General features: G+C 39.6%; 1 protein-coding gene across 9 annotated transcripts in view; it reads left to right on the top strand.

Moving 5' to 3' along the window:
* Sipa1l1 (signal induced proliferation associated 1 like 1) overlaps positions 1-26,552 on the top strand; it is a 332,505-nt gene that overhangs the window by 281,226 nt on the left and 24,727 nt on the right. For 6 of the 9 annotated variants that reach the window (XM_070030924.1, XM_070030926.1, XM_070030925.1 and 3 more), the window contains 5 exons: positions 7,623-7,769; positions 13,111-13,235; positions 15,898-15,984; positions 16,395-16,513; positions 19,568-20,010. In XM_070030924.1, the coding sequence (XP_069887025.1) occupies positions 7,623-7,769; positions 13,111-13,235; positions 15,898-15,984; positions 16,395-16,513; positions 19,568-20,010 (921 nt within the window). The remainder of the gene's footprint in view (positions 1-7,622; positions 7,770-13,110; positions 13,236-15,897; positions 15,985-16,394; positions 16,514-19,567; positions 20,011-26,552) is intronic. The other 3 variants (XM_070030933.1, XM_070030941.1, XM_070030936.1) reach the window with 3 other exon arrangements.

The following is a 26,552-nucleotide window of genomic DNA, read 5'->3' as shown; positions in this document are numbered from 1 at the left end:
AAAACATTGTATTGTCCCAGCTGTACAAGAAATTTCTGTTTTGTACACTGACCTTGTCATTTGGAAGCTTATCAGAATAGTATTTCCAGATCCTGGCTAAAAACTGGTGTCAATTATAAGGTCAGGAGCTCATGATAACTCTTTTCAGAGCACATAGGAGTGCATGAAGGACAGAGGGATGAGTTACTTGAATTTGAACACAACTTGTCCAGATGTGTTCTGGATAAAATACTTATATGACCTTGAAGAACCATTTCAGAGAGGTTTTCTGTGCATAATTCCAAAAGAAACCTAGTTGATATACACAGATGAGGGCAGAGCATTTTAACTTGGTCCCATTCCCTGGGTGAATAGCATTTTAATTGCTCAGTTGTGGCAAAATGCTGTGTATAATTACAGACTCAGGTATCTAATTTGTCAGTCATGGCTGTTATTTGAAATGCTGGATTGTTTAGACTGTGATTCGACTCTTTGTATTTGGGTTACAGAGGGCCTTATCTCTTTGGACTCATTTAAGCAGTATTGTCACTTTGAAGAAAAAACAGAAAATAGAAGTATAATTAATCCTAAATACTCAGGAAACAATTTTACCCATAACTACTTGGATACCAGTAATCCCTCACTGATAGATTAATAATTTCTAATCAGTCATAGTCTAGAGTGGTCAGCTTTATTAAGCATCTTTTACCTTGAAAAAGTTCTCTCTGACCAGTAAATTGATTCATGGGAGGAATGTAGGAGCAAGAATTATTTTATTAGAAATCTGGATTATTTTGACAGTTCTCTTTTTAGTCCTGGTATGGGAATACTTCTGGGAAAATGAGGAAAATGAACTGATAGTGATCTTAGACCATCTATTCCCATATGTGTGGCCCCTTCTATTCTTCATTTCTATTTCAGTGAGATGAATTTAATATGAAAGAGGAGCAGGCAAGTTTACTCATTACCTTACTCATGTAACTGTAACCCTCTGTATAGTATCTTTACAATAAAAAAAAAAAAAAGAAAGAGGAGCAGGCATCAAGTGTTGTCCTTCAGAATACAGATGTGTTGTCTGCTGGTGCTCATGAGCTTGAGGTTTCCACTTGCTGCATCCTTAGTACCATGACAGAGTACTTGATGTCTTCTTTTTATGGTGTGAGGGGGGACAAAAAGGGATCCACAAGGAATGTGTAGCATTAGTTATTTAAAAACGTAAAAACAAAGGATTAATTTCTTTTCTTTTTTGGGGGGAGGGGGGAATGGGCAAGTTTAACTCAGAAGCTGGGCGCCTGTGGCTCACGCCTGTAATCCTAGCTACTCAGGAGGCTGAGATCTGAGGATTGCGGTTCAAAGCCAGCCCTGACAGGAAAGTCCGTTAAACTCTTATCTCCAGTAAACCACCAGAAAACCAGAAGTGGCGCTGTAGCTCAAGTGGTAGAATGCTAGCCTTGAGCTGAAGAGCTGAGGGCCAGCACTCAGACCCAGAATTCAAGCCCCACGACCAACAAAAAAAAAAAAAAGAAAAAAGAAAAAAAATCAGTATAACCAAATGAAAGAAATGCAGATCATGTCATTAAAAAAAAAAAAGTTTAGGGCTGGGAAGTGGCTCAGTGGTAGAGTACTTGCCTTGCATGCATGAGGCCCTGGGTTCAATTCCTCAGCACCACATAAGCAAAAAGAAAAAAAAAAAGCCAGAAGTGGTGCTGTGGCTCAAGTGGTAGAGTGCTAGCCTTGAGCTGAAGAGCTGAAGGACAGTGCCCAGGCCCAGAGTTCAGGCCCCACAACCGGACCAAAAAAAAAAGTTTAACTCAGAGCCTCATGCTTACTAGGCTGACAGTTTACTGCTGAACCATGCCTCCAGCCCTTGTTTTCACTGGTTATTTTTAGAGTAGTATCATGCCATAATTCCCATGTTTGCTGGAATCATAACATATGTTGCTACCGCATCTAGCTTTCTTCCATGGAAATGGAATTTCTTTGATTTTTCTGGCCTGGATGGTCTCGAACTATAGTCCTCCCAATCTTGGCCCACTTGATATGGGATGATAGGCACATGCCATTGTTTCTATCTTTAGGTTGAGAAGAAAATCAGAAAATCTTGAGAACTTTTATGTCTAAGCTAACCTAGAACCACATTCCTCCCAACTTCAATCAAGCAACTAAGATTATAGGCATGAGTCACCAGCACCCAGCTCAAAAATGTTCATTTCTTTTTAAATTGTATTTTGTTTTTGGTGAGACTAGGATTTAAATTCAAAACCTTGTGCTTGCTACACTTGGGCTCTACCACTTGAGCCATTCCTACAGCCCTGTTGCTGGTTATTTTTGAGATAAGGTTTTAGAACTTCTCTGCCAGGGTTGACCTGGGCCTTCTGCTCTCAACCTTCAAAGTAGTTAGGATTGCAGGTCTGAGCACTACCAGCATGCAACTACATTTGTCTATTTCTTAACTAAGAAGAATTTTAAATGTAGGGAAGAGAGACCTCTGAAATCAATGCTAAAACATTTAGAGAATTCCTTTCTGGCAAGTACCAGAGTGTTCTTTAAAAATATTATATTCCATAGAGTTGAAAGATCTCACAGTAGCTGAGTTATTAATATTCATTTTCTAAACCTGTTTGGTCACTAGCTTCAGATTTTTGGGCCCTTTAAAGCAGAAAGATCTGGATTTATATCAGAAAAAAAGACACTGCTGTAATTTAGTGGATGTAGCAACTCTTAATTCATAGTTGCAGGGTGGAGACAGGTAGACAGGTTGAGGAGGTCAGCAAGCTAGAAGCCAGTTGGAGGAGACTGTTCTTTGTCAGCACACTTTTTAAAGTAGAAGAGCAGCATGCAGGCCAAGTTCTAGCAATAAGTATCATTCAGCCCTTTGGTAGAAGTAGATCACCAGCATTAAGGGAGTAGTGCCTCCTCCCTGAATATGTCTGGTCTCAGATATTTAGGTGATGGCATTAACATCACAGTATTTGGAAAGAATAGAAAGTCACAAGTAGCAAGAATAAGGACTAATCTCTCTCTCTCTCTCTCTATATATATATATATATATTTTTTTTTTGCCCAGTGTACTTGCATCTGGAGCCGTAAAAACATTCGGGTAATATTCCATCAGTTGCTGTATGTGTGCTCTGTGTGTGTGAACAGTCGGAAAACAAAGCTACTATTGAGTTATATAAATTCTAAAGAGGGATGGGGGAATGAATGCTGGCCTTCTGGAAATGCCTTTTTTTGAGGGGGGGTAGGGGGTAGACAACTCCAGTAACCAGATAGAATTTTCTGACACATTTACCAAATAAAAGAACTGAGGGTTGAAACTAACAGGAGATATTTTAGCTTAATGTGCGTTTTGGAGAACAGGCTAAGAAAAGCAAGCCCTAAAGACAAAGTTACATCTTAACTTTCCCAAGGAACCCTATTGTTACTTCCTTACTGAAGCATAAGCATTTTACCAGTTATCACTGGCATGTCTTGCCTATCCAGAAGAAACTAAAAAAGTTACCAGGCCAGATACTACCTTAGCCCCAGGTGTCTTAACATTCTATTGAGTCTCCTTTTTCCCTACCCCCTCCCCCTTTTTTCTGAAATATCACTTCCTCTTTGCAGCAAAAGGATTTAATTTTAAAATGAAACTTATGAAATGAAACTTTATTTTAGGTACATGTAAAAGCCAAACTCTTAAGGCAGAAAGAACAATGGTATCCACTGTATTTGGATTTATGCCATCTCTTAATCCTTAGATTTTTGTGTTTGTGTGTGTGTGTGTGTGTGAAAATACTGTACAGAGGGGTTACAATTACATGGGCAAGATAATGAGTACATTTCTTATCAAGCATTGTAGGTCCTCTTTTGTTTCCCCTTCCCATCCCTTTCCATCCTGCCCCCCCGCCCCCCCACCTAATCCTACCCCCACCTCCCCGCACCAAAATTGTAAAGTTCATTTTCAACATAATGACTTATACATCTCATTGTTGCAATGGGTCCACCAGTATCCCTATTTAACGATTTGTTTTCCCCTCCACAAATTATACCGACATCAAATACAGTGAAAGCAGGGGTTATACCATGGGGGAGGGACATACAAAGCAACAAAGAAATAATCTTATAAATGTGTTAGAAGCAATCACATGAAAGAAAAAAAACATTTGAATACATATCTTGGGGTTCATTTCCCTAACATCAACTTATCTGACCTTTTCTGCTTGACTCAGACATATACTATATATTGCAAATAAGGGAAACCATGGCACCTATGTTTCTTTGGGCCTGGCTTACTTCACTTAATATAATTTTTTCCAAGTCTTTCCATTTCCTAACAAATGGGGGCAATGTCATTCTTTCTGATGGAGGCATAGAATTCGTGTGTGTGTGTGTGTGTGTGTGTGTGTGTGTGTGTGTGTGTGTGTGTGTGTGTGTGTGTGTGTGTGTGTGTGTGTGTGTGTGTGTGTGTGTGTGTGTGTGTGTGTGTGTACATCACATTTTCTTGATCCATTCATCTATGGTTCCATATCTTAGCTATAGTAAATAGTGATGCAATAAACATAGTCGTGCTGGTAGCTTTAGTATGGTCTTGTTTGTGAACATTTGGGTAAATACCCAAAAGTGGGATTGCTGGGTTCATTGGGGAGCTCTATGTGGAGTCTTTTAAGGAACCTCCATACTGCTTTCCAAAGTGGTTGAACAACTTGTACACTCCCACCAACAATGCAGTTAGGTTCCCTTCTGACCACATCCCCTCCAGCATCTGTTGTTTAATTAGAGTTCTTGATTTTAGCCATTCTAACTGGGGTGAGGTGGGAAGTTTTTGTGGGAAGTTTTTGCTTGTTCTTGTCTTTTCGTACATTTTTCCTCAACTTCTCCTTCAATCCAGACTTTACTTAGAATAAGTTGTGAGAAAATTTGGGAGATTTCTTGGTGGACAGGAATTATGAGGCATCAATTTATGATACCTGGATAAATGTTTTGATCTTTCTCCTATCGAAACTCATTACCCCATAATAGAGATGAGCTAGTGTTCCATTGATCTCTGACTCATTATAGCTACTCCACCCAGAGGCCCCCCCCACCCCCCCTCCCACCCTTTTCCTGGGATCTTCACTGGAGTCTGTGTGGCAGACTTCTCCTTTCTCAGACTGGGTAACAATACAAGGATGGGTGATGTTGAAAGCAGCAGATACAGTATGGGAACAACTCTTACTCTAATTAGTGGTAGAACAAAAAGCAAGTATCTCAGACATCTGTGAAAATTGGGCTTTCACACTGCATCTATGACATAAAAAAAACATGGAATTAATTAGACATTAGCTACAGGGACAAAGATTGGTATTCATGATGGGAAGAGCCTAGAAACTCTTTTTCCTAGTCACATTCCCCAAAGACTGGTCTCCCAAGGTCATCTTGTTTGTCTTATTTCAAACTATTTAGAGCAGGCATTGACATTACGCTTTTTCACTATTTGTAAGTTTAATGACTTTGTGGCATAATTCTACCATCCCTGTTTTCTTACATTTATAAAGGCATACTAACATTATCAGTTTTCAGTTAACAAGTTGAAGTACTTTATTACTAGTAACCATCAATTTTTTTGACTTTTATAGATCCACAATGGTTAAGGATCCCTGGAGTTGAATATATAATGTAATTGTGGGCTCTTGCCCCCTTTTATTGATCCTTCATTCTGAAAACATACATTAAGCACACCAAGAAATAGAGATAAATAAGGATTAGTCCTATCTTTTCAGGGAAGAAGCTAGTGGAGAGACACATACATTGAAAACCTCACTGATCTATAGGATATATTTTGATGGTGCAAAGAACAGACTTCCAAGATATGAGGAAGTTCTGTTTAATGAACTCAAAGATGAATTTGGCTTTGAAAAAAGGATTTTGTGTAAGGAGAAAGGAGAAAGCATGCATCTCAACTTGTCAGGCATGTGGGGTGCAGGTAGAGATGAAGGTGGGGACAGGTCAGATGACTGAGAGCCCTGTATGGGTGCCAGGGATTTGATCCCTGTAAAAAGGAAACTTGAAAACAGCTTCTAGCATTTAGATGACATGGTAGAGGAAGAATGATAGAGAATATGAGAAGGAGGCATTGGAAATCAGCAGACCAAAAGATTTTACTGGTCTAAACTAGTGAGGAGATAACTTAAGAGGATGACCATCAGGATGAAGACCAGATATCTTGTCTTTTGTGTTTTCAAGATCAGCACCTAGGGTTCCTGAGACATAGTTCCTACACAGTGAACAATAGTTCAATGTAATTAAGCCTGTTGATTCTGGCAGTTGAGGAAAGAGGAACCTAAAAATGGCTTCAAGATGTTTAGCTTGAGATAACAAGCAGAGGAGGGGTAAGTTGAGTGTTAGGGCCTTGGGGAAAACTATTTTTAATTACTGATGGGGTAGTTAGGAGGAGATGGCTAGGAGACATTTGGAGAGAACTTGGAGCTCTCAACTCAGATTTGCCTCGTGGACATAGATAAACTTGGGACTTACATACTTCTTAAAATATATTCTTGTTCTTTTTCTATTAAAGTAGTTTCTCAGTGTGATTCTGTTATCCCTTATGTCACCTTCTTTGCCGGAGTCTCTTTCCTGCTGCATAGGTCCATAGGCTCACAGTGGGAATGACCTCATTCTAGTGAATCAGGTTCTATCCCAAGGCTTCCAGAATATAAAATAGCTTGAGGTACAAAGATCTTGGAACATCCTAGAACCATTACAGACTCAGGAAGAAAAGGAAACTGCCCTCTTTAATAGCAGTAGTTTAATATAGAGTACAGTAGACTTAATCAAGAAGCCTGGTACACTACAACTTGGAAAGAGTGACTTAAATCCTACTTTCTCAGAATTGAGAGGCTGTGCCAACATTCAATTTTAGAGCAAAATAATACTAATTTTTTTCAATACCTGGTCACAATGGCCAGTGACATATATTGACATCCTTGTAGTCACCCCGTTCTCTTCTAGAGTAGAGAAGATACAGGGAGAAAATCCACCTGTCCTTCCCAAAAGCTCCAGCTTCTGCCTCAATAACCAGTGGGTAGAATGAAGGGTCCATGCTGTAGCACATTTCTACTGTGAAATGATATAAATCTAAGTAACTTCATGGAGGTTCTTATGTATGGTGATGGTGATGCTAGTATCAAATACTAAATAGCAAAGTCTGAATATTCATTCCAGACTTTGAGCAGTAAAATTGGACAACAAAGAAGCAAACAAAGACCGTGGCCATCTCACTGTGGTTATGTATTCTGGGAGGACTAAATTTCTGTGAGAAATCAGAATTAATTGCTGTGTTAATGTCACTTGGGTTCAATTATGCTCTGCTCTGCCATGCTAGGAGACTACACAAGTAATTCTACTGAATTCTGGCAGATTTTGGAAGCATACATGTTTTCTTGTTCTTTTCCCCCATTATTTTTTGACGCCCCCACCCCCACCCCTTTCAAGGCAATTTTCTAGCTGTTCCCTTGGGGAGTTTTAGGGGAAAGATTCTTTTGTAGGCTTCCAGCTGGCTTCATTTTCACTATCTCCATGAAGTCGCTGCCTTTGTCACATTTATATGATATTATCCATCATGCATTGCATTAGGAGTTTTCCTTTTGGATTGTTGACTTCATATTTTTGGTTTGCATATGCAGCCTGTCTCCGGGTTCGGACATCTATGTGACTGTCTCATCCATGGCTTTAGCAAGATCTCAGTGTCGTAACTCCCCTAGCAACCTGTCTTCATCCAGCGAGACAGGCTCTGGGGGCAGCACCTACAGACAGAAATCCATGCCTGAAGGGTAAGCATGCTGTTTGCCCCATTGTACATAATTCTAGACCATGTGACTGTCATTCATCTGTATTTAGGCATGTAAAATACAATGACTTAGTCATCCCTAGTCAATTTACAGCCACTAGGAGAAATGTAGCTAATATTCCAGTTAGAAAATGTTTTAATGACTGATTAAAACCTTTTCTTATGAAATTGTATTGTTCTCATCCATCAGTGTCTACATTAGCTTCAGTGGCAAAGAAACCAAATCACAGGCATTCTTCTGTTACATTATAGATTAATATTACAGGAAGGGTTTTTGTCACTTCTTAATATGTTCTCCAAAGTGAACTCAGCAGACTACTGGACTTTATATTGCTATTAATGTAAGGATAATGACAACCATATCCACAGATTAAAGTTACATGTCTCACACTCTTTAAGACTTTCTTGTCTGGGTGTGGTGGCTCATGCCTGCAATCCAGGCTACTCAAGAGATAGAGATTAGGATGATTGTGGTTCAAAGCAGAAAGTTTGGGAGAGTCCACACATCAACCAATAGGTATATGCCTGTTATCTCAGCTATATATGAAACATAAATAGGAAGATCATGGTCTAGGCCAGTCCAGGCAGACACTGGATATTCTACCCTTTCCCCCAAATAACTGAAGCAAAAAGGATTGTGGTTGTGGCTCAAGTAGTAGTATGCAATATAGCAAATACAAACCTGTTAGTTTAATACCTAGTACCAACAATAAATAAATAGACTACTGTGCCTTTCCTTTTTCATTCATCAATGAAAGTGCTAAGTGCACAAAAGTAACTATTTGCTTCCAGACAGAACTTACAAAATAGGCTGAGTGTGTACCCTATGGCAAATAGCTCAGTGGTGGCATGATTACATAGTATGTATAAGGCTCTGAGTTCAATCCCAAGCAAAGTATTCATGATTTTAAGGCCACTTCAAAGGTAGAGAGATTGGAATATCTAAGGCTAGGGAAATAATTAGTAGCACAGCCCTACATAGCACAAACCAGCCACCTTTGCTCAGGGGAAGAGTAAAAGAACTATCAAACTTCCTGCTGGGGGTTCTCCCTGCACAATTTTAGAAAGAACTCGAAAATCAAATTAGAGATATTTATAAAAACAGGTATTTCTTTTCTACATTTTCCCCAAATGTATTTTTAAACAAATGGATACTTGATTTGGTTACTTTGTTGAGATTTCACCTTGACTCAAGCATGCTTTCTAACAATACCTTATAATGGGTGTTTTGCTAGTTTTTACAGCCATTAGGTCTGATTTTGTTATTGTTGGTAAATGTTTATGTTAGCAGAAAGCAGGTAGTAAAACCACTATAAAATATTGCTTCTATACGTTTTTCCCCTAGGACTCCCACAATAGCCTGTCTGAGATGCACATTTCTTATTTTAATTGCTTCAGTGACAATTAGAAAATAACTTTAGCCTTTATTCATAAGTCTCTGCAAAAGGTTTATGAATTACATATTTATTATACTGCACCACAAGCCCAACTAATTATTTCTTGTTTTAATTAGATTTTGAATAGCCTGATTTGCCTTAAAAATTAAGAGTCACTGCAACTTCAGCATTAGTACAGCACTAAAATATAAATGAGCAAGCAAAAGTAAAAGCTGTCTTCTAGACTATGATATTCTTTGAAATTTCAGGGTTGGGGACTGTCCAGCCCTTGGATCATATTAGGCCCAGGAAATCATTCAGTACATGACTGGGCAAACACATAGGCTTCTTATAGGCTTCTCCTGAGCTGCTCAGAGTTGCTGGGCTGATAATTTTATATGGCCCTTGAATATCCTTATTCATATTCAAACTGCCCTTGGCAGAACAAAGTTCCCTACCCTTGCTAAATACATACCCCCAAACATGAAAATACTCATGTTTTGGTAAATTTTGATTTTAAAAGCATGATGCTAACATCTGTGCTACTGTTCAGTTTTTGTTAACAAGGTGGTGGTTGTTCCATTATATTTATTTGTTTACTTATTCTGTCAATACTAAGGCTTGAACTTGGGGTCTAGGTGTTATCTCTGAGCTATTTTGTATAAGGCTAATTCTCTACCACTTGAGCCAGAGCTCCACTTCTGGCTTTGTGGTGGTCAATTAGGGATTAAGAGTCTCAAGGGCTTTCCTGCTTGGGCTGGCTTTGATACATAATCCTCAGATCTCAGTTTCTAGTAGCTAGAATTACAGGCATGAGCTTTTTTGCTGAAGGCTGGTGTTCTACCACTTAAACCCAGAGCTTCATTTTTGGGTTTTTTTGCTGGTTAATTGGAAATACCAGTCTCATGAACTTTTCTGGATGGGCTGGCTTTGAGCTGAGATCTGAAGATCTGATCTCAGCCTCCTGAGTAACTGGGATTATAAGGGTGAGATCCTTGTGTCTGGTTCAGTTGAATATTTAATAGCTAAACTTCTACCCTGGGTGGTATGGAGGGTTTTCCCATCATGTCTTTTCCCCTTGAGGTTATCTTTTACAAGAAAATTATGATACTATGTTTCTCCCCAAGATTCTCAACAATTTTTGTCTGTATCTCACTGTTTGATGATGTATATGGGTTGCTCATAGGTTAGGTTTGGTCCATAAGTCACCCTTAGGTAACATATACTCCATACCTTTTCTCCAGAAAAAATGATAGATACATGCTGCCATTGAAGCTGGAGCCTAGTATGCTGTCAAAGACTTACAACTATCTAGCTTGCTAGGCCTCATAATAGAGGGTTCGTACTTAGCCGTTGTCCATAAAGATGACATGCTATGTTGATGTCTCACATCTTCAATGGCATCGTCACCTGTATCTGTGTGAGAGTTGTCTGCTTCCAGGATACTGGGTCTTCATTTGAGAGGTGAAGTTTAATAGTAAACTAGTAATAGTGCCTATTTGAATGAGGGAGAAAAGATACGCGTACACTTTGGGCTGGGAATGGAAGGTAGATTGAGAACCGGTTGTGAGGAAGACCTATCAGAGACATTAGCCCATCCTAGAAAAGAGTAGATTAACTCATGAACATGTCTCACCTGTCAACCACATGATTGCTTTAAAACTCCTTCAGATCTGACCTTAGAGTCCTGAACTACTATGCTCCTCCAGAGTCATGCTCAAGCTCTTCAAATTGAAGCACTGTGTAAAATTTAGAACAAGATTTGTCTGAGCTTTTCAAGGACGAGATGTTATATCACGGATACCCTGGCACACACTCAAGGGGTGTGTGCAAGAACTGAAATTAAGAAGTTCACCCATATTTGAATCTTGAAACTGAAGCTCGAGGGATTTGTGTCACAGACTTAACTCAGCAGAGATTTAAAAAAAAAAAAAGGGGGGGGGTGGGAAGGTGGCTCAGTGGTAGAGCGCTTGCCTTGCATGCATGAGGCTCTGGGTTCTATTCCTCAGCACCACATAAGCAGAAAAATAAAGCCGGAAGTGGCGCTGTGGCTCAAGTGGTAGAGTGCTAGCCTTGAGCTGAAGAGCTGAGGGACAGTGCCCAGGCCCAGAGTTCAGGCCCACGACCGGACCCCCCCCCAAAAAAATTTTTTTTAAAAGTTCACCCAATGGAAATGTTTTTTAAGGCAAAATTGAAAGACAGCCTTATCATTTATTTAAAAGCATAGAACTAGAAAAATGTTTCACTTTAGATTCAGAGATTTAAATTAGCATCTTTAGTTTCTACTGCTGCAAGAAATAAATAAAAGCTAGACTCAAATCCATTTCTAACTTGACTGTACCTTTTTCAGGAAGTCATAATTTAGTACAGATTTAGACAATCACAGGGTCAGCTTGAGGATATTCACTTAGGGAGCAAAACAAATAAAACATAGCTGTGAGTTATACATACAAAACACACGTTTCCCTTTTCTCTTAAATATTTTCTCTGAAGTTTCTGTGAATCAAGATTTTCATTTTTAGTAATGGCTATGTTGGTACATAAGGCAACTTTGCTTAGTGGGCCCTATGAATAGTCCTGTAAATGAGCTTATTAGCCAAGCAACTAGAGAGATGATACGTTTTACTAAAGCAAATATCTCATAGCTTTCTCTGCTTTCACAGATCCTTCATGTAGATTATTCTTCCTGTGAACTTTGTAATGGAATGGCCAGGTTGCATATATAGAAACTGAGAGCTGGGTGCTGGTGGCTCACGCCTATAATTCTAGCCACTCAGGAAGCTGGGATCAAAGGATCGCAGTTCAAAGCCAACCCAGGCAGGAAAACCCTTGAAACTCTTATCTCCAATAAACCACCAGAAAACCAGAAGTGGATCTGTGGCTCAAGTGGTAGATAGAGCACTCACCTTGATCTGAAGAGCTGAGGGACAGCGCAAAGGCCCAGAGTTCAAGCCCCACAACCGACCAAAAAAAAAAAGAAAGAAAGAAAGAAAATAAGGCAAAAAAGTGACTTTATTCAGTCACATTAGGTAACAGAGAAGTCAGCTCTAAATCTTCTTACTCTTAATCTGTTCTTTACATTATACCACTGTTGTCTTGGCCATGGGATTTCCACTCTATAGGAAGTACAATATCCATCATATACTTGATTGATGTAGGCCCTACTCTTTATTATGTAGATTGCTTAGAACACTAGTAATCATAGAAATTAGTAAATTTACACAAGAACACTTCAATATACACTCTGGCCATTTTTGTTGGCTCAGTTTTTGCTGATTGATGATTAAGTCATATGCTTTAAGTATATATTATTATTTACTAGAGAAAAATAAAACTGCCTCACTAAATAGCTACATTTCTTTCCAGAAATAGTCATTTGCCTTTATACATCCCAGCATGCTTACTTTCAAATTGTCATTTCCAAAGGCAATTTAAAATTTGTATACTTTAAAAATAATTTCCATGTAATATAAGTGATAGCAATTGTGATCTTTGTCATGCAAACCATAGAGCAAGTAAGTGCTCAGAAAATATTTTCAGTGAAGTTCTGAGTTGGCAGAATCGTATCCCAAAAATGTAAATTGAACCATTTGAAAGATTGGGGGGGGGTACATTTCGACTGTGAAATTTTTCCTTTAGCTAAGACTGAATCTGAGATTGTGTCCTTGAGGGCTAGATTTGGTTTCTTACTCTCCATGTCTTAGGTTAGCTCAATTCTAATGGCTTCTGCCCTAGGCATGATTACCTTCTGAGCAGAGCAATATATATTGACCAAAATAAACACATTTCCACACCCATTCATAACGATATGTCTACATGTACAGACATGTAAGCAAAAACTAGTAATACCAGTCATTAAAGTCAAGTTCATTATACACAGGACTCCCTTCCCTCCCTGGGAGAGTATCTGATCTATCTTTAACAGCCTTTGTTCGGGAATTGCCACAGGTTTGGAGTGAGTCGCAGATCACCAGCTTCCATGGACAGGCAGAACACCCAGTCAGACCTTGGGGGCAGTGGAAAATCCACACCCAGCTGGCAAAGAAGTGAGGATAGCATTGCTGACCCAATAGGTAAGTAGATACTTTCTAAGAAAATCAGATGCATTTGGGAAAAATTGATTTTGAGCACCTCTTGGTGACTTGATGTCATCAAAGTATTGTGTAGATCAATATGGTCCATATGATTTATTTGCAAGTATGAAGATAGAACAATGAACCCTATTGAAATTGTTTTAAGAAGGGGGAAGAGGAGGATAGAGGGGCTATTTGATAGTGTACACTGTATGCATGTACAGAAATGTCACAATGAAACCCTCCTTGTACAACTAATGTGTGCTAATCATTTTTTAAAGCAGCCTTGGTTAATAACTGCATTAGAATTAAATCACTGCCAGGCAATGATTTAATTGCCAGTAACAAATTAAGACCTGAGAGAAAGTCAAGGAATTCTGCATGACCCAGAATTTAAAAACAGAAAGGACACAGGAAACATACAAAGATAACCAAGATAAAAAGACTAGCCTTAACAAACCACTTGTATCCTAAGTAGCTTTGACCCTGTTTGTCTGTTGATTTTTGGGCTAGGGCCTAAAAAATTCCTTGGCATTCTTAATGTCAAGTTAAAAACAAAACCAAACTGGGCGCTGGTGGCTCACGCCTATAATCCTAGCTACTCAGGAGGCTGAGATCTAAGGATCGCAGTTCAAAGCCAGCCCGGGCAGGAAAGTCCATGAGACTCTTATCTTCACTAAACCACCAGAAGACTGAAAATGGCACTGTGGCTCAAGTGGTAGAGTGCTTGCCTTGAGCTGAGGGATAGTGCCCAATCCCAGAGTTCAAGCCCCACAACCCCCCCCCCCAAAAACAAGGAAAAAGGAAAAAGAAAAAAACTACATAGAAGTGAGAAGAAAGGATTATTGATAAGTCTATACCTGCAGCTTGGTTAGGAGCTCTTTCCTCCTCTTATGTGCATTTCTTTTTAATTCTTCCATGGTACCATTAAGCTGTCAGCTAAGAAGACATCTTAGCAGTATGAAACAACTGGATGGGAAACAATTTGCATTATTGAGCACTCATTTGGATTTCTGATGCACAGCCTTCTGTGTGTGTGGTGATGTTCTGCAATGATACCCTAACATAACACTAGGTGATACAATAAAAACATTGCCATGAGACAAGATTAAGTTCCAGCACAGCAGTACTGGGTATTTGGTACCAGTGTACTTGATACTTCAAGAACTTGAATTTAGACTTACTGTTTTATTTTTCCCCTCACCTTTATCTTGTGCCTAAATGCATTGCCATCCATAGGGGATAAAAAGATGTACGTTTTGGGACTGAAATAAATTTTAAGGCAATGACCTTAAAGTTATCATACCTTATCATTTCTAGTCTCCTGGTTCTGTTCTATTTTAATGACCATGCCCAGATAAACATAACAACATGAGCCTAGAAAGGAACAGAGGAATATTCATCTAAGACTAAAGTTAAGGAAGAAATATACTTCTCAGGTCTAAAGAAATGCTTTGTTCTAGTCACTTCAGCGAGTTGTGCCTTGTTATTGAAGCCATCTGTCATTCCCCACTCTTACCACACCACCCCCGACACAGAAAACCTGAGCATATTCTGATCTGCTTTTCTGTTCTTGACAGAATGTTTTTAATCCCATATGTTTTGATACTGCTGAGATAGAAACGACACATGAAAATGATCCCTTTTCGAGCATAATCTTAGTGGCTTTTTCTGGCTTCTAGCGCAGGTTTTGAGTAAGGCTGGCAGCCAGCCTTTTATACAGAATACAGTGTCACACTTCCACTCACAGACAGTCCCAAGGGGTAAGAGAAGGAGACCAAGGACTGGACAGAGTTAAATGCAAGGTTCATCCTACACCCATGTTCATTCTCATACACACTACCTCTCATATTTTTGTCCTTGCATCTACTACAGTTTAGGGCATCCCACTATTTATTAATTCTTAACTTGAATATGGGTGAAACATAGTTGCTCATCCTTCAAGTAAGGTATACTTTTTCTTTTCTTTTAACAAAATACACGAGATACTCCTGGAGCCTTCAGAGAAGCCCCTTTCACCATAGTATAGGAGGCCTAACCACTGGCTTTTTTGTGTGCTCAAAATCTACAGGTCAGAACATTATGTTCAAATAAGTTTTATAAGTTTTGGTAGTCCAGGAGAATGAAGAACCCAGCCTTTCCTAACTGGCACATCAGAAAGAATCCAAGGCTTTTTTCTTAAACATTTTCTTTATTCACTATGTGATAGTGGAAGTATAAACAATTTGACCTTTCTATGCTCAAATTGTACAAGCATATTTCTCTAACGATTCAGTGATAGAGATTACTGAGGAGATTCTTATCTGTTAGGTAGGCCCACCTGTCCTCATACACCAATGTGTAACAAAACGATCCTAGTGAACTGACACATGCAACTTTAACTTGCTTATTAATTGGCTCACTCATCTCCACAGATGTTTTGTTTCTCTACTCTTGGAAATGATTTTGAGCCAAACTCAAGGAGTAGTCTGCCTCATCCTCTGCAAGTTGGAAGGGATGTTGCAGAAATGCAGAATTCTTGCTGTTAACTCTAAGTATGTTAGAGGATTAATCACCTGTCTCTCGCTTTTGGAATCTCAATCTTGAATGCCAGTTTGGAGTCCAAAAGGAAGCAATTGTTTTAAGTAAAGTAGTTGCTGTGTGTCTTTTCTGTTGTGCTTAGCTTACAGTTATAGAGGACCTCAGGATTTCAATTCTTTTGTCCTCGAGCAGCATGAATATACAGGTAAAACATTTCCAAAATGTCATGGTAAGTAACACGGGATTGCATCCATGCCTGTCTAGGGAATGTAGACTGAGTTAGGTTAGCCATACTTTGCAGTGAGTGAATTGCACATTTTAATCCATAGATTCTAAACCTGCTCCCAAACCAAAAATTGGTTCCAAATTTTGCTGCATTTTTTTCATGGCCTTTGGTTTGGTGGTTCCTGACTGTTACATGTATATGATGTGACATGTTATCACCGGCTACAAGCTTTATCCATCAGCTACTTAGTTTCTGAAATGCTATCTATTGTGTAGACTCCAAACAAGCTTAGTACTGAAATTCAGAGTTGGCTGGTCAGTGAACTGAAGATGCAATGGCAAGCCATCTCCATTTGTCAGTTGGGCTTATCTTTGTTTAGTACCTGCACCATAATGTCCTGTGCTGTATTCCAGAACCTACATGCCATCTCCCAGCAGTATCAAAGGTACTGCCAGCTTTCCGAGAGAGCCCCAGTGGGAGATTAATACGGCAGGATCCAGTGGTCCATTTGTCTCCAAACAAACAAGGGCATGTAAGTGAACTGTAAACTTGAGTAATAATGCAGTAGATTCCTATCAACATACTTGCCTATGCTGTGAAAATGGGACAAGTCTGCTCTGTCCTGCCCTCCTCTGCTCTGTGGTCAAAAAGACAGTCATCCGGAAGTGGCGCTGTAGCTCAAGTGGTAGAGCGCTCGCCTTGAGCTGAAGAGCTGAGGGACAGCTCCCAGGCCCAGAGTTCAAGCCCCACGACCGACAAAAAAAAAAAAAAAAAAAAAAAAAAAGACAGTCATCCTACATCCTAACAGGGGATTTGCTGCCATAGCACTATAAGGTTGGTTTGTAATCTCATCATTATGCCCTTGCAACCTCGCATATCTGAATGGAAGAAGATTAGTTCAATTCCAAACAATCCTAAAATATTAGAGCTAGAAATGTGCTAGAAAGAGATGAATAATGTTAGGTAGTTGTAGGCATGAGATAGAAGATGGGAGCATCAGTCAAAGGGACAGACAGCTTCCCTTGCATCTACTGCTCGTCTTCCACAGCTACACATAATGTCCTTTTACTATAATAACACACAGTCTCTTATCATTCTCCCTCCCCCTGCCAGTGCAGCTGATTTCCTTCATCTGTCTCTTTGTAGAATTGTATTTGTATTCATGTTGTTTGATAGGATGGGGGAGGGGGTTCTCTACTTAATATCACTAATTTAGAAAGATGTTCAAAAACTTTTAATGAATAGATTCATATGGAACACTGAATTTGCAAACATGGGAAGTACTACCCGATATTTACCTCTGGTGATTTACTGAGGAATTTATTAAAATTTTATCTTTCCTTTTTTTTTTTTTTTCTTTGCTTTTTGGCTACTAAAGTCTTGGAGATGAATGTTGGTTTGTTTTGTGTTTTTTGTTGTTTTGCAACAGAGTCTTTCTTTGTCACCCACATTGGTCTCCAAGTTGCAATCGTGCTGCCTGCCCCTCACAAGTGCTAGAATTAAATGCCTACACCAGCTTACCTGGCCGATTATTAGAAAATACTGTTATGGTGGTTCACATTATATCTCTGTAGGAATTTTCACGTTGCTTTACATTCTCAGGATGTCTACTTTAGGACCAGCCATATTTAAATAAGGCTTCAGAGCAACATCCTATAAGTTGTTCCCAAGAAAATTAAGAGTTCTACCGAAAGCAGCTGGAATTGATTCTTAAGGGGAAAAGATGTATTCTTTAATCCATTTATAACATGATAGTCATTTGGGTTATTTCTACTTTTTGGCTAATACTGCTATAAACAATACACATTTTTATGTGAACATACTTTCATTTCTCTTGTGTACATACCAAGGAATAGAATTGTAGCTGTCTTCCATAGCAGCCACCACTTTACATTCCCAACTCTTTCACACCATTTTTGTCTGCCATTTTGCACATAACCATTCTAGTATGTGTAAGGTGGGACCTTGCTGTGATCTAGCATCTCCCTAGGCACTAATGCTACTCAATATCTTTCACATGCTTGTTGGATATGTACATATCTTCTTTGAAGAAATGCCTGTTCAAATCTTTGGCCATTTTTAATTGGGTTATTTGAAACACAAAAGGGGTTTTTGTTTTGTTTTATTTTTTGTCAGTCGTGGGGCTTAAACTCTGGGCCTGGGCACTGTTCTTCAGCTCTTCAGCTCAAGGCTAGCACTCTTAACACTTGAGCCACAACACCCACTTCCGTCTTTTTCAGTTTATGTCATGCTGGGGAATCAAACCCAGGGCCTCATGCATGGGTGGCAAGCACTCTACCATTGAGCCACCTTCCCAGCCCCAGCAGAAAAGTTTTTAATTTTGATAACAGTCCAATTTACCTGGGAGGTTTTTCTTTCTGTTTCTTATGCTTTTGGTTTTATATATCTAGAAACACATCATATAGCTCACAGTCAAGAACTTAAACTTACGCTCTTTATAGTTTTAGTTCTGATGTTTAGATCTTTGTGTCTTTTAAGGATCCAGCTACATTCTTTTCTTCATGTTGTCTCTGGACCATCTGTCGATAGGATTGCTTTCCCTACAGAATTATCTTAGAAAACTGACTAAATAGAGAAAGGAAAAGGAGAGTCTTCAGACCTAATATGTCCTGTACTTTTTTTTTTCTTTGGGAGAGGAAGGAGGTTGACTTGAGGACCTTTGGACTGTCTCTGGGCATTATGCTTAAGGCTAACACTCTACAACTTGAGCTATAGTTCCGTTTTTTTTTATTGTTAATTGGAAATACGCATCTCATGGACTTTACTGCCCAAGAAGGTGAATCACAATCCTAAAATCTCAGCCTCCTCATTAGCTAGGGTTGCAGGCCTGAGCCACCAGTACCTTGTATATTCTTATATGTCTTCTATCTGTACTGAGTATAACTGCAAAATCAAGCATGGAACTGAAGACATAGCTTAAGTGGTAGAGCACTTGACTAACAAACATGAGACCTTGAGTTCCGATCTCAATGTAACCAATTAAAAAGTCAGTTAAACATTGGTAACACTAGAATCAGGCATACTTCCTATTATAAGCCTTTTGGAAATGTCATTTCCTTTCTTTAAGATATTAAAAACTGGGCTGGGAAGGTGGCTCAGTGGTAGAGTGTTTGCCTTGCATGCGTGAGGCCCTGGTTCAATTCCTCAGTACCACATAAGCAGAAAAAGCCAGAAGTGGAACTATGGCTCAAAAGGTAGAGTACTATCCTTGAGCTGAAGAGCTGAGGGGCAACGCCCAGACCAACAGTTCAGGCCCCATAACCGACAAAAACAAACAAAAAAAGATATTAAAAATTTCTATGATAATTTAGATTATTTTCATACAGTTGTATTGATATTTTAACATAAGTCAAATAATGAGCAATAGGCTCCTTAAAAAATTTTATTTCCTGCACTCTTTTCATGAGCACTACTAAATGGACAAGACATCACTTTGTCACTTTAGAACTTTTGTACCATTGGAACTCTGTAACTAGACTGCACATCACAGTGTTATTCTCCATTGTTCTTCTGGGTTGTGGAAAAGTGGGATCTTGCTCTGAAGTCAGTTGTACTTTCCTTTCAGGCTGATAGCCACTACTCGAGCCACTCCAGTAGCAATACCCTCTCCAGCAATGCATCGAGTGCCCACAGTGATGAGAAGTGGTACGATGGGGACCGCACAGAATCTGAACTCAATAGCTACAACTATCTTCAGGGCACCTCTGCTGACAGTGGCATCGACACCACCTCCTATGGCCCCAGCCATGGCAGCACAGCTTCCCTAGGGGCTGCCACCTCATCACCCCGTTCGGGGCCAGGCAAGGAGAAAGTGCCCCCCCTGTGGCATAGCTCCAGTGAAGTGCTCTCCATGGCAGAACGGACTTTAGAGACAGAGAGCCACGGCATGGACCGTAAAGCTGAGTCCTCGCTGAGCCTGGACATCCACAGCAAGAGCCAAGGCGGCTCAAGCCCTCTGACAAGGGAGAACAGCACTTTCAGTATAAATGATGCTGCTTCCCACACAAGGTAACTGTGTCCATTCACGCTGTCCTCCTCTCCAGTTTCCCATCCCTGCCCTACCTTACTCCACAGTGTATACATACAGTGATGTTCAAATTAGGCAGTAGATTTTTATCTTTTTTTAAAAACACTGCATTTTTACGTGCCATGACATTTGCTTGCCAGCAGAATAGCCCTACAATCATAAGGCTTTTTTTTTCTTTTTTTCTTTTTTTGGTCGTGAGGCTTGAACTCTGGGCCTGAGCGCTGTCCCTTAGCTCTTCAACTCAAGGCTAGCGCTCTACCACTTGAGCTACAGCACTACTTCCGGTTTTCTGGTGGTTTATTGGAGATAAGAGTTTCACAGACTTTCTTGCCCAGGCTCACTTTGAACCACGATCCTCAGATCTCAGCCTCCTGAATAGCTAGGATTACAGGCGTGAGTCACCGGTGCCCAGCTAAGGCATTATTTTAAGCTGAGAAAACTTTCAGTTTTAATTTTTATAAAGTTGGCTTTCATTTCATTTTATTGGTTGATTGATTGACCCGGGGCTTGAATTCAGGCCCTTGCATTCTTACTTGGCTTTCTTGGTCAAGGCTAACGCTTTGCTTCTTAAACAATACCTCCACCTCTGACTTTTTGCTGGTTAATTAGAGATAAAAGTCTCAGATCTGTCTGCCTTGGTTTGCTTCAAACCGTGATTCTTAGATCTCAGCCTTCCAGGATCCGAGGATGATTGATATGAGCATGAGCCACTGCTGCTTAGCTGGATTTTATTTATTGTTTTTTTCTGTTTTCCAGAATTAGAGAGGGGTTTGGTAATTGGATTTTCACCTAGTGATAGACTTTATACAATGGAATAGTCTTTTAAAAATTTTTAAAGATTGATCTGGATAGTATTTTTATAAGAAGTATTTGCTAAGTGTAACAGCATTTTTCATGATATAGAACACATCTTCCCACTGCTTCGCTGTCTGAGAACACTACTGACCCTTTGTTTTCATGATAATTCTTTTCAGTAATTGGCTCCTGACAGTGAAGTGTTGAGCATGGAGATGTCCAACAGAAACCTATAGCTAAAGTTAGACATACTCCGTGTACCTTACAGAAAAGAAAAACACAACATTCCCCTGTATCCATGGCAATCACTCTACCAAACAAAATAAATGACATTTTTCACTCCCTCAAAAATCACAAGTCTGGTAGAATTCTTTCTCTGAGGGAGGAAGTCGCTCCATGTTCTTCAGCCTCTAAATCATCTTGTCCTCTTATCCCTCATTGTTGTCAGTCACCAGTCAACTTGTGTAATACTATCTAATCTTGCTGTTTCTGAGTTTTGCTTCTTATACTCTACCAAAAAATAAAAATAATAGAGAAGCTTAACTTAGCTGTTTATTTTTCAAATGAGAAGCCAGGTTCATAATCTCTTAGTAAGGCTCCTGCAACCTGAATGAAAGAAGATATTCTCTACTTAATTTGGAGTTAGCCACTTAGCTTTCTCATGGTGTTTGTATTCTTACTGATAAGATTTTTTTAAGCTTTCCTTCTTTGTAAATCCAGGCCCATGGGTAGGAAGCATTTCTGTTTCTGTTTCCCACTCCCACATGCCTTATTTTAAAATGATTTATGATTTGTCTGAGAACGCCATGACACCCAAACAAAAATGAAGTCAGTATTTTGGGTACTAATCATTTCTTTATCCTTCCACAATTCAGACAGTAAGAGTGTTGGGCTCAAAAGAGGTAAGTAATGTGAGTTGAATGCCTTAATGGTGTACCCATCTAATCATATGGCCCAGGAGTATAATGGTTTGTCTCACCAGTTACAGGCTGTTAGTTTTTCACCTCAGAGTGGTTTCTTTATCGTTTCTGAGTTGAGTTGGACTCCTATTTCTTTGATGATCAGTTCTTCCTTTTGAAAGGAGGTACCTTTACTTAAGGATGATATTCTACCAGTAGAGCAATCTATGGTCTAACATGATAGCAGCAGAAAGTAGGTTATGGGAGGATTGTTCAGAATGCCATTACTGTGAGCAAGGTTGCAAAGAGGCTGGACCTCTGTTGCCAAAGCACAAAACCTAGGGTCATGCCATTAAGGATAAATCTATGGAATCTATAAAGCTTCCCTCTTCCCCCAGATAAAAAGTAGGCACCGGATTTTCATTGTTCCAATTGTGCTGACTAGATCTACCCCAAGACCTCAAATGATGACATAAATTTTCTGCCTCCAATGTACCATATGGAATCATTGAACTCATCACTTAGAAATAACCCTTCTACTCAAAGTCAAACTTACCAGGAAAGAGAAGAATGTGGCCTTTCAGGAAGGGTGGCAGGACTTCCCGCCTACCAGAGTGTTGAGTCACATTCATTTCTAGACTCCGGTAAACTGGGATGCTTTGTAACTTCAGTCTGTTGATCTTGGCAGAATGAGTTGGATAATCAGGGCTTTAACAGCCTCTCTTTTTTGGAGGAAAAGGGGACTTAGCCACCAAACACACATTGCTAGAGAAGCTAAAATCACAGCAAATTAGAGTGTTTGTGTCCTCAGAAGACAGGAACAGCAATTAATGTGGAGATCTCTTGACAGTGTATAAAAGAGCTTGTACCTGGGACTCGGTGACAAAATTCTAAATTACAGTGATTAAATTCTGCTGTATATTTCTGGCTAGGCTGTTCCTAACCCCTCTGTCCTCCAGTCTCTCTGCTGATGACTGTGCAGGTTTTTTTGTGAGCCCCATGAGAACCATGTTAGTGCAGGTGGGTAATTACTAGGGTTGTTATATTTGAATGTCATTAAGAAGAGTAATACCTACTGATAACTTGCTACATTTTAAAAGCCTTTTTTTTTTTTTTTTGTCTTTTCTTTTTTGGGAATTGAACCCAGGACGTTGTACTTGCTAAGCAAGCACTTTGCCACTGAGCTACATCCCAGCCTTAAAAGTCTTAATCTAAAACTTTGCTTTCTGAATATATATTTTTCTATGAAGCTTGAAAATCTAGAGAGATATTTTAACTTTCATGGCTTTTTTGTAATGGCTATTTTACTTCCATATCCTTAAGTGAATCCTTTAAGAAAAAAAGTATTTGCGGCAAGCATAGGAGAAGTAAAAATCATTCCAATTTAATATATCCTTGCAAGCTGGATTTATTTTCTGTTTGTTTAGGGGGAAAGGTTGGTTTTTTTGTTTATTTTTTTAGAATTCTTGCCTTGGTAATAGGTAAAGCCAGTTTATGTGGCAGCCAAGGACTTCCTCCGTTTAGTATATTGTACTGTACTCCTGCTGACCAGTGAGATACCTACTGTTGGGTGGAAGAAAGATTTATTTTGGCACACAATGTCTGAAATACCACTTGAGCCAGCCAGATCAATTCCCTGAAATGAGGGAGAACATGACAGCAGTGGGAGCATGCAGTGGAAGAGGCTGCTTCCTTCATGTCAGCCAGGAAGCCTAGAGAAACCAAGGGGCTAGGAGCAAGATTTAGCCCCCAAGGACACAATCCTGGTGACCTACTTAATTTAGCTTTCCTCAGAAAGTTTTTATCATCTTCAAATAATGGCATCAAATGCTAAATCTATCAGTAGATTAAGCATTGGTGGGTCAGAATCCTCATGATTCAGTGACTGGATTCACCAGCTGGGACTAAGTCTTCAACTCATGAGCCTTTTGAGGAATATACTCCATGTCTAACATAACATTTTCTGTAAAATATGGACCTGACTTCTTTATGTATCCAGGCCTCTTCCTCACTCTTATTAGCCAGACATTCACTGTTTGATAATTCTTTGTGCTTCCCACTGGCACCCTCTTCGAGCCTATAGCCAAATTAAGACACACGTACGTGCTCACAGACATGTGTCCTGCCTCCTGTACAGGAGTATTTCCCGCCTTTGCCACATGTTCTGCGTAAACAAGGGCTTATTAGTACATTCTGGTGAACAAACAAGAACTTATTTACTATTCCCACTTTTTGCTTGATGACTCTAGGCCTTGCAGTAAATCAATTGCAAGTCAGAAATCTTCAACGCCCTCTCCCCCACAAACAACAACAACCCATATTTCAAAAATTATACTGATTCTTCGATACAGCTATAATACTTGTATGCATGGATTTTGGTATTAAAATGTACTTAAAGGCCTTGTATAGCATAGTTTCCTTTAGTAAGGTCACTTCTGTATAAATGTTTTGGAAATCAGAGAAATAACATCAGAAAGAACATTCTTAATACTATTTATGCAAATGTCAGTTGGGATCTACATATGTGTTGGTCAGTGCCTGATATTCACTAGAAGGGTTGGTTAAAGGTTAAGAGAAATGTCTGCCCATAGTTGCCAGTGCAGTTCAATTTCATGAGTAGGCTTCCCTTGACTGACTTATTAAGTTAACTGTTCATGCCAGAAAAGCTGTATGTTTCTTGAAAGCAGAGGGCAGAGGGTTTCTTGCATGTAGTTTACAAGCAACATCAAGAAAAGCTTCAGACTGATGTACTTATCAGCTACTTGTGTATGCCTTGGTTTTGTCTTAGAGCCACGGCTTAGATGTTGTGCTCTTACCCCTTTGGCATCTTATCTATCTAAAAATTATGCCTCCTTTAGAAATTATTCCATTGTCTTTTATCTGTTTCATTTCCCTTTCTAAATCTTTTTCTACCTAGAGTATCTTCAGTTATTAATAACTAATTGCCTCTCTTGTATGTTTTTTTTCCCTGAGGATGAGAATATTATTTTCTACAGAATGTGCATTCTCTAAAATTCCAAACCAAGAGCTTCTCTTAAATGATGTGTCTTATCTATGTTCGCCTTGGTCTAGTTGTTAGTAAGTTTTGCTTCTCATACATTCAGAATATAGTTGCTTAGCCTTTATATAGTGGAACTCCAGGTAATCTGGTCTAAAATACCCTGGTAAGTTTACCCCAGTTTAGATGGATGGTTGGTTATTTTATCAGGAATTGGGTTACTTTTGCTGACTGCAAAGCCAAAAATAGAATTATTTGGTTGAAATGAGCCCTCTGTCAAGCCACAAATGCTTGACTTGATTCTACAGAGTAGCTCACTCCTTCATTTGATTGAGATAGTAAGGGAAATTTTTCCAAATGCCATTAACTTATAGAGCCAAAAGAAATTCTGAAAGTGTAGAGCCCGTTGTTTGCTATACTTAAAGCCTAATCAAAATGAAAATTTAATGCAACTGTATCATTAAGAGAAAACAAATCTCCACAGGAGAGAGTTTTCTGCTTCACTGTGTGTTCAGTGTCTACAACAGTTCTCTTCCTGTTTGACACTTGGTCCTGTTCCTCAAGGTACAGCTGTTAACAGGCAGTTTAGAGTATATGTGGAACTGGGCACCGATGGCTCATGCCTGACATCCTAGCTGCTCAGGAGATTGAGATCTAAGGATCACAATTCAAAGCCAGAGGGGACAGCAAGGTCTATGAGACTCTCCAATGGCCAGAACTGGCACTGTGAATCAAAAAAAAAAAAAAAGCAATAGCTCAGGGACAACGCCTACCTAGACCCAGAGTTCAAGCATCAGGACCAGAAAAAAAAAAGTATATAAATACATGATTGGCTTTGCTTGCCCTATCCTAGTTGTTGGGTGCAGATCATGAGAAAAAGAATAAATTTTTTCATACCCCTTCACCTTCAGGCACGTGTAGAGAAAACCACAGGGAAAATAGATTTGGAGCCTGAGATCAAGTTCACATCTCAGTTCAACCACTGACCAGCTTTGTGACTTGTGGTCTGCCAGGCCATTTCCCCAGTCTGGTCCTTTAGCTTCTGTACTTGTTAAGAATAAAGAAAGTTGGGGAGTGGGAACGTGGCTCAGTGGTAGAGTGCTTGCTTTGCATGCATGAGGCCCTGGGTTCAATTCCTCAGCACCACATAAGCAGAAAAGGCTGGAAGTGGCACTATGGCTCAAGTGGTAGAGCACTAGCCTTGAGCTGAAGAACTGAGGGACAATGACCAGGCCCAGAGTTCAGGCCCCATGACCTGCAAAAAAAAGAATAAAGAAAGTTGTCAGAGGTAAAATGTCCATTTGAGTTGTCATTTTTTCTAGCTCTTCATCACCTACTTTAAACAGTCACCTACCTTTCTTCCTGTTGTACCCATGTAGCTCTCACAGCTTTATGTATTTCTGCCTCCTTTGAATGTTTCATTTTGCAGTCATGTTCTCCTCTAACTTCTTTGTTTCCATTTTAATTAATTAGCTGATTATTTATTGAGTAGTGTGTGTGCACACACACGCACATGTATACTGGTACTAGGGCTTCAACAACTATCTCTTCATTTTTTTTCACTGGAGGCTAATGTTGTATCACTTGAACACAGCACCACTTCTAGCTTTTTTTTCTAGTTAATTGGAGATAAGGCCCTCCAATGCCCAGGCTGGGCTTCAAACTAACCTTACTTTCAGCTACCTCCTGAGTAGCTAAGATTACATGTGTGAGCCACCCGTGTTCATCTTCCTTTATCTTTTTAGGTGCCAAACTTAGGTGTGTGTGTGTGTGTGTGTGTGTGTGTGTGTGTGTGTGTGTGTGTGTGTGTGTGTGTGTGTGTGTGTGTGTG

Source organism: Dipodomys merriami, unplaced genomic scaffold, assembly GCF_024711535.1.
Source record: "Dipodomys merriami isolate MVZ:Mamm:240054 unplaced genomic scaffold, mDipMer1.0.p SCAF_1, whole genome shotgun sequence".
NCBI lineage: Eukaryota > Metazoa > Chordata > Mammalia > Rodentia > Heteromyidae > Dipodomys > Dipodomys merriami.
This window is presented reverse-complemented; position numbering and strand designations above follow the sequence as displayed.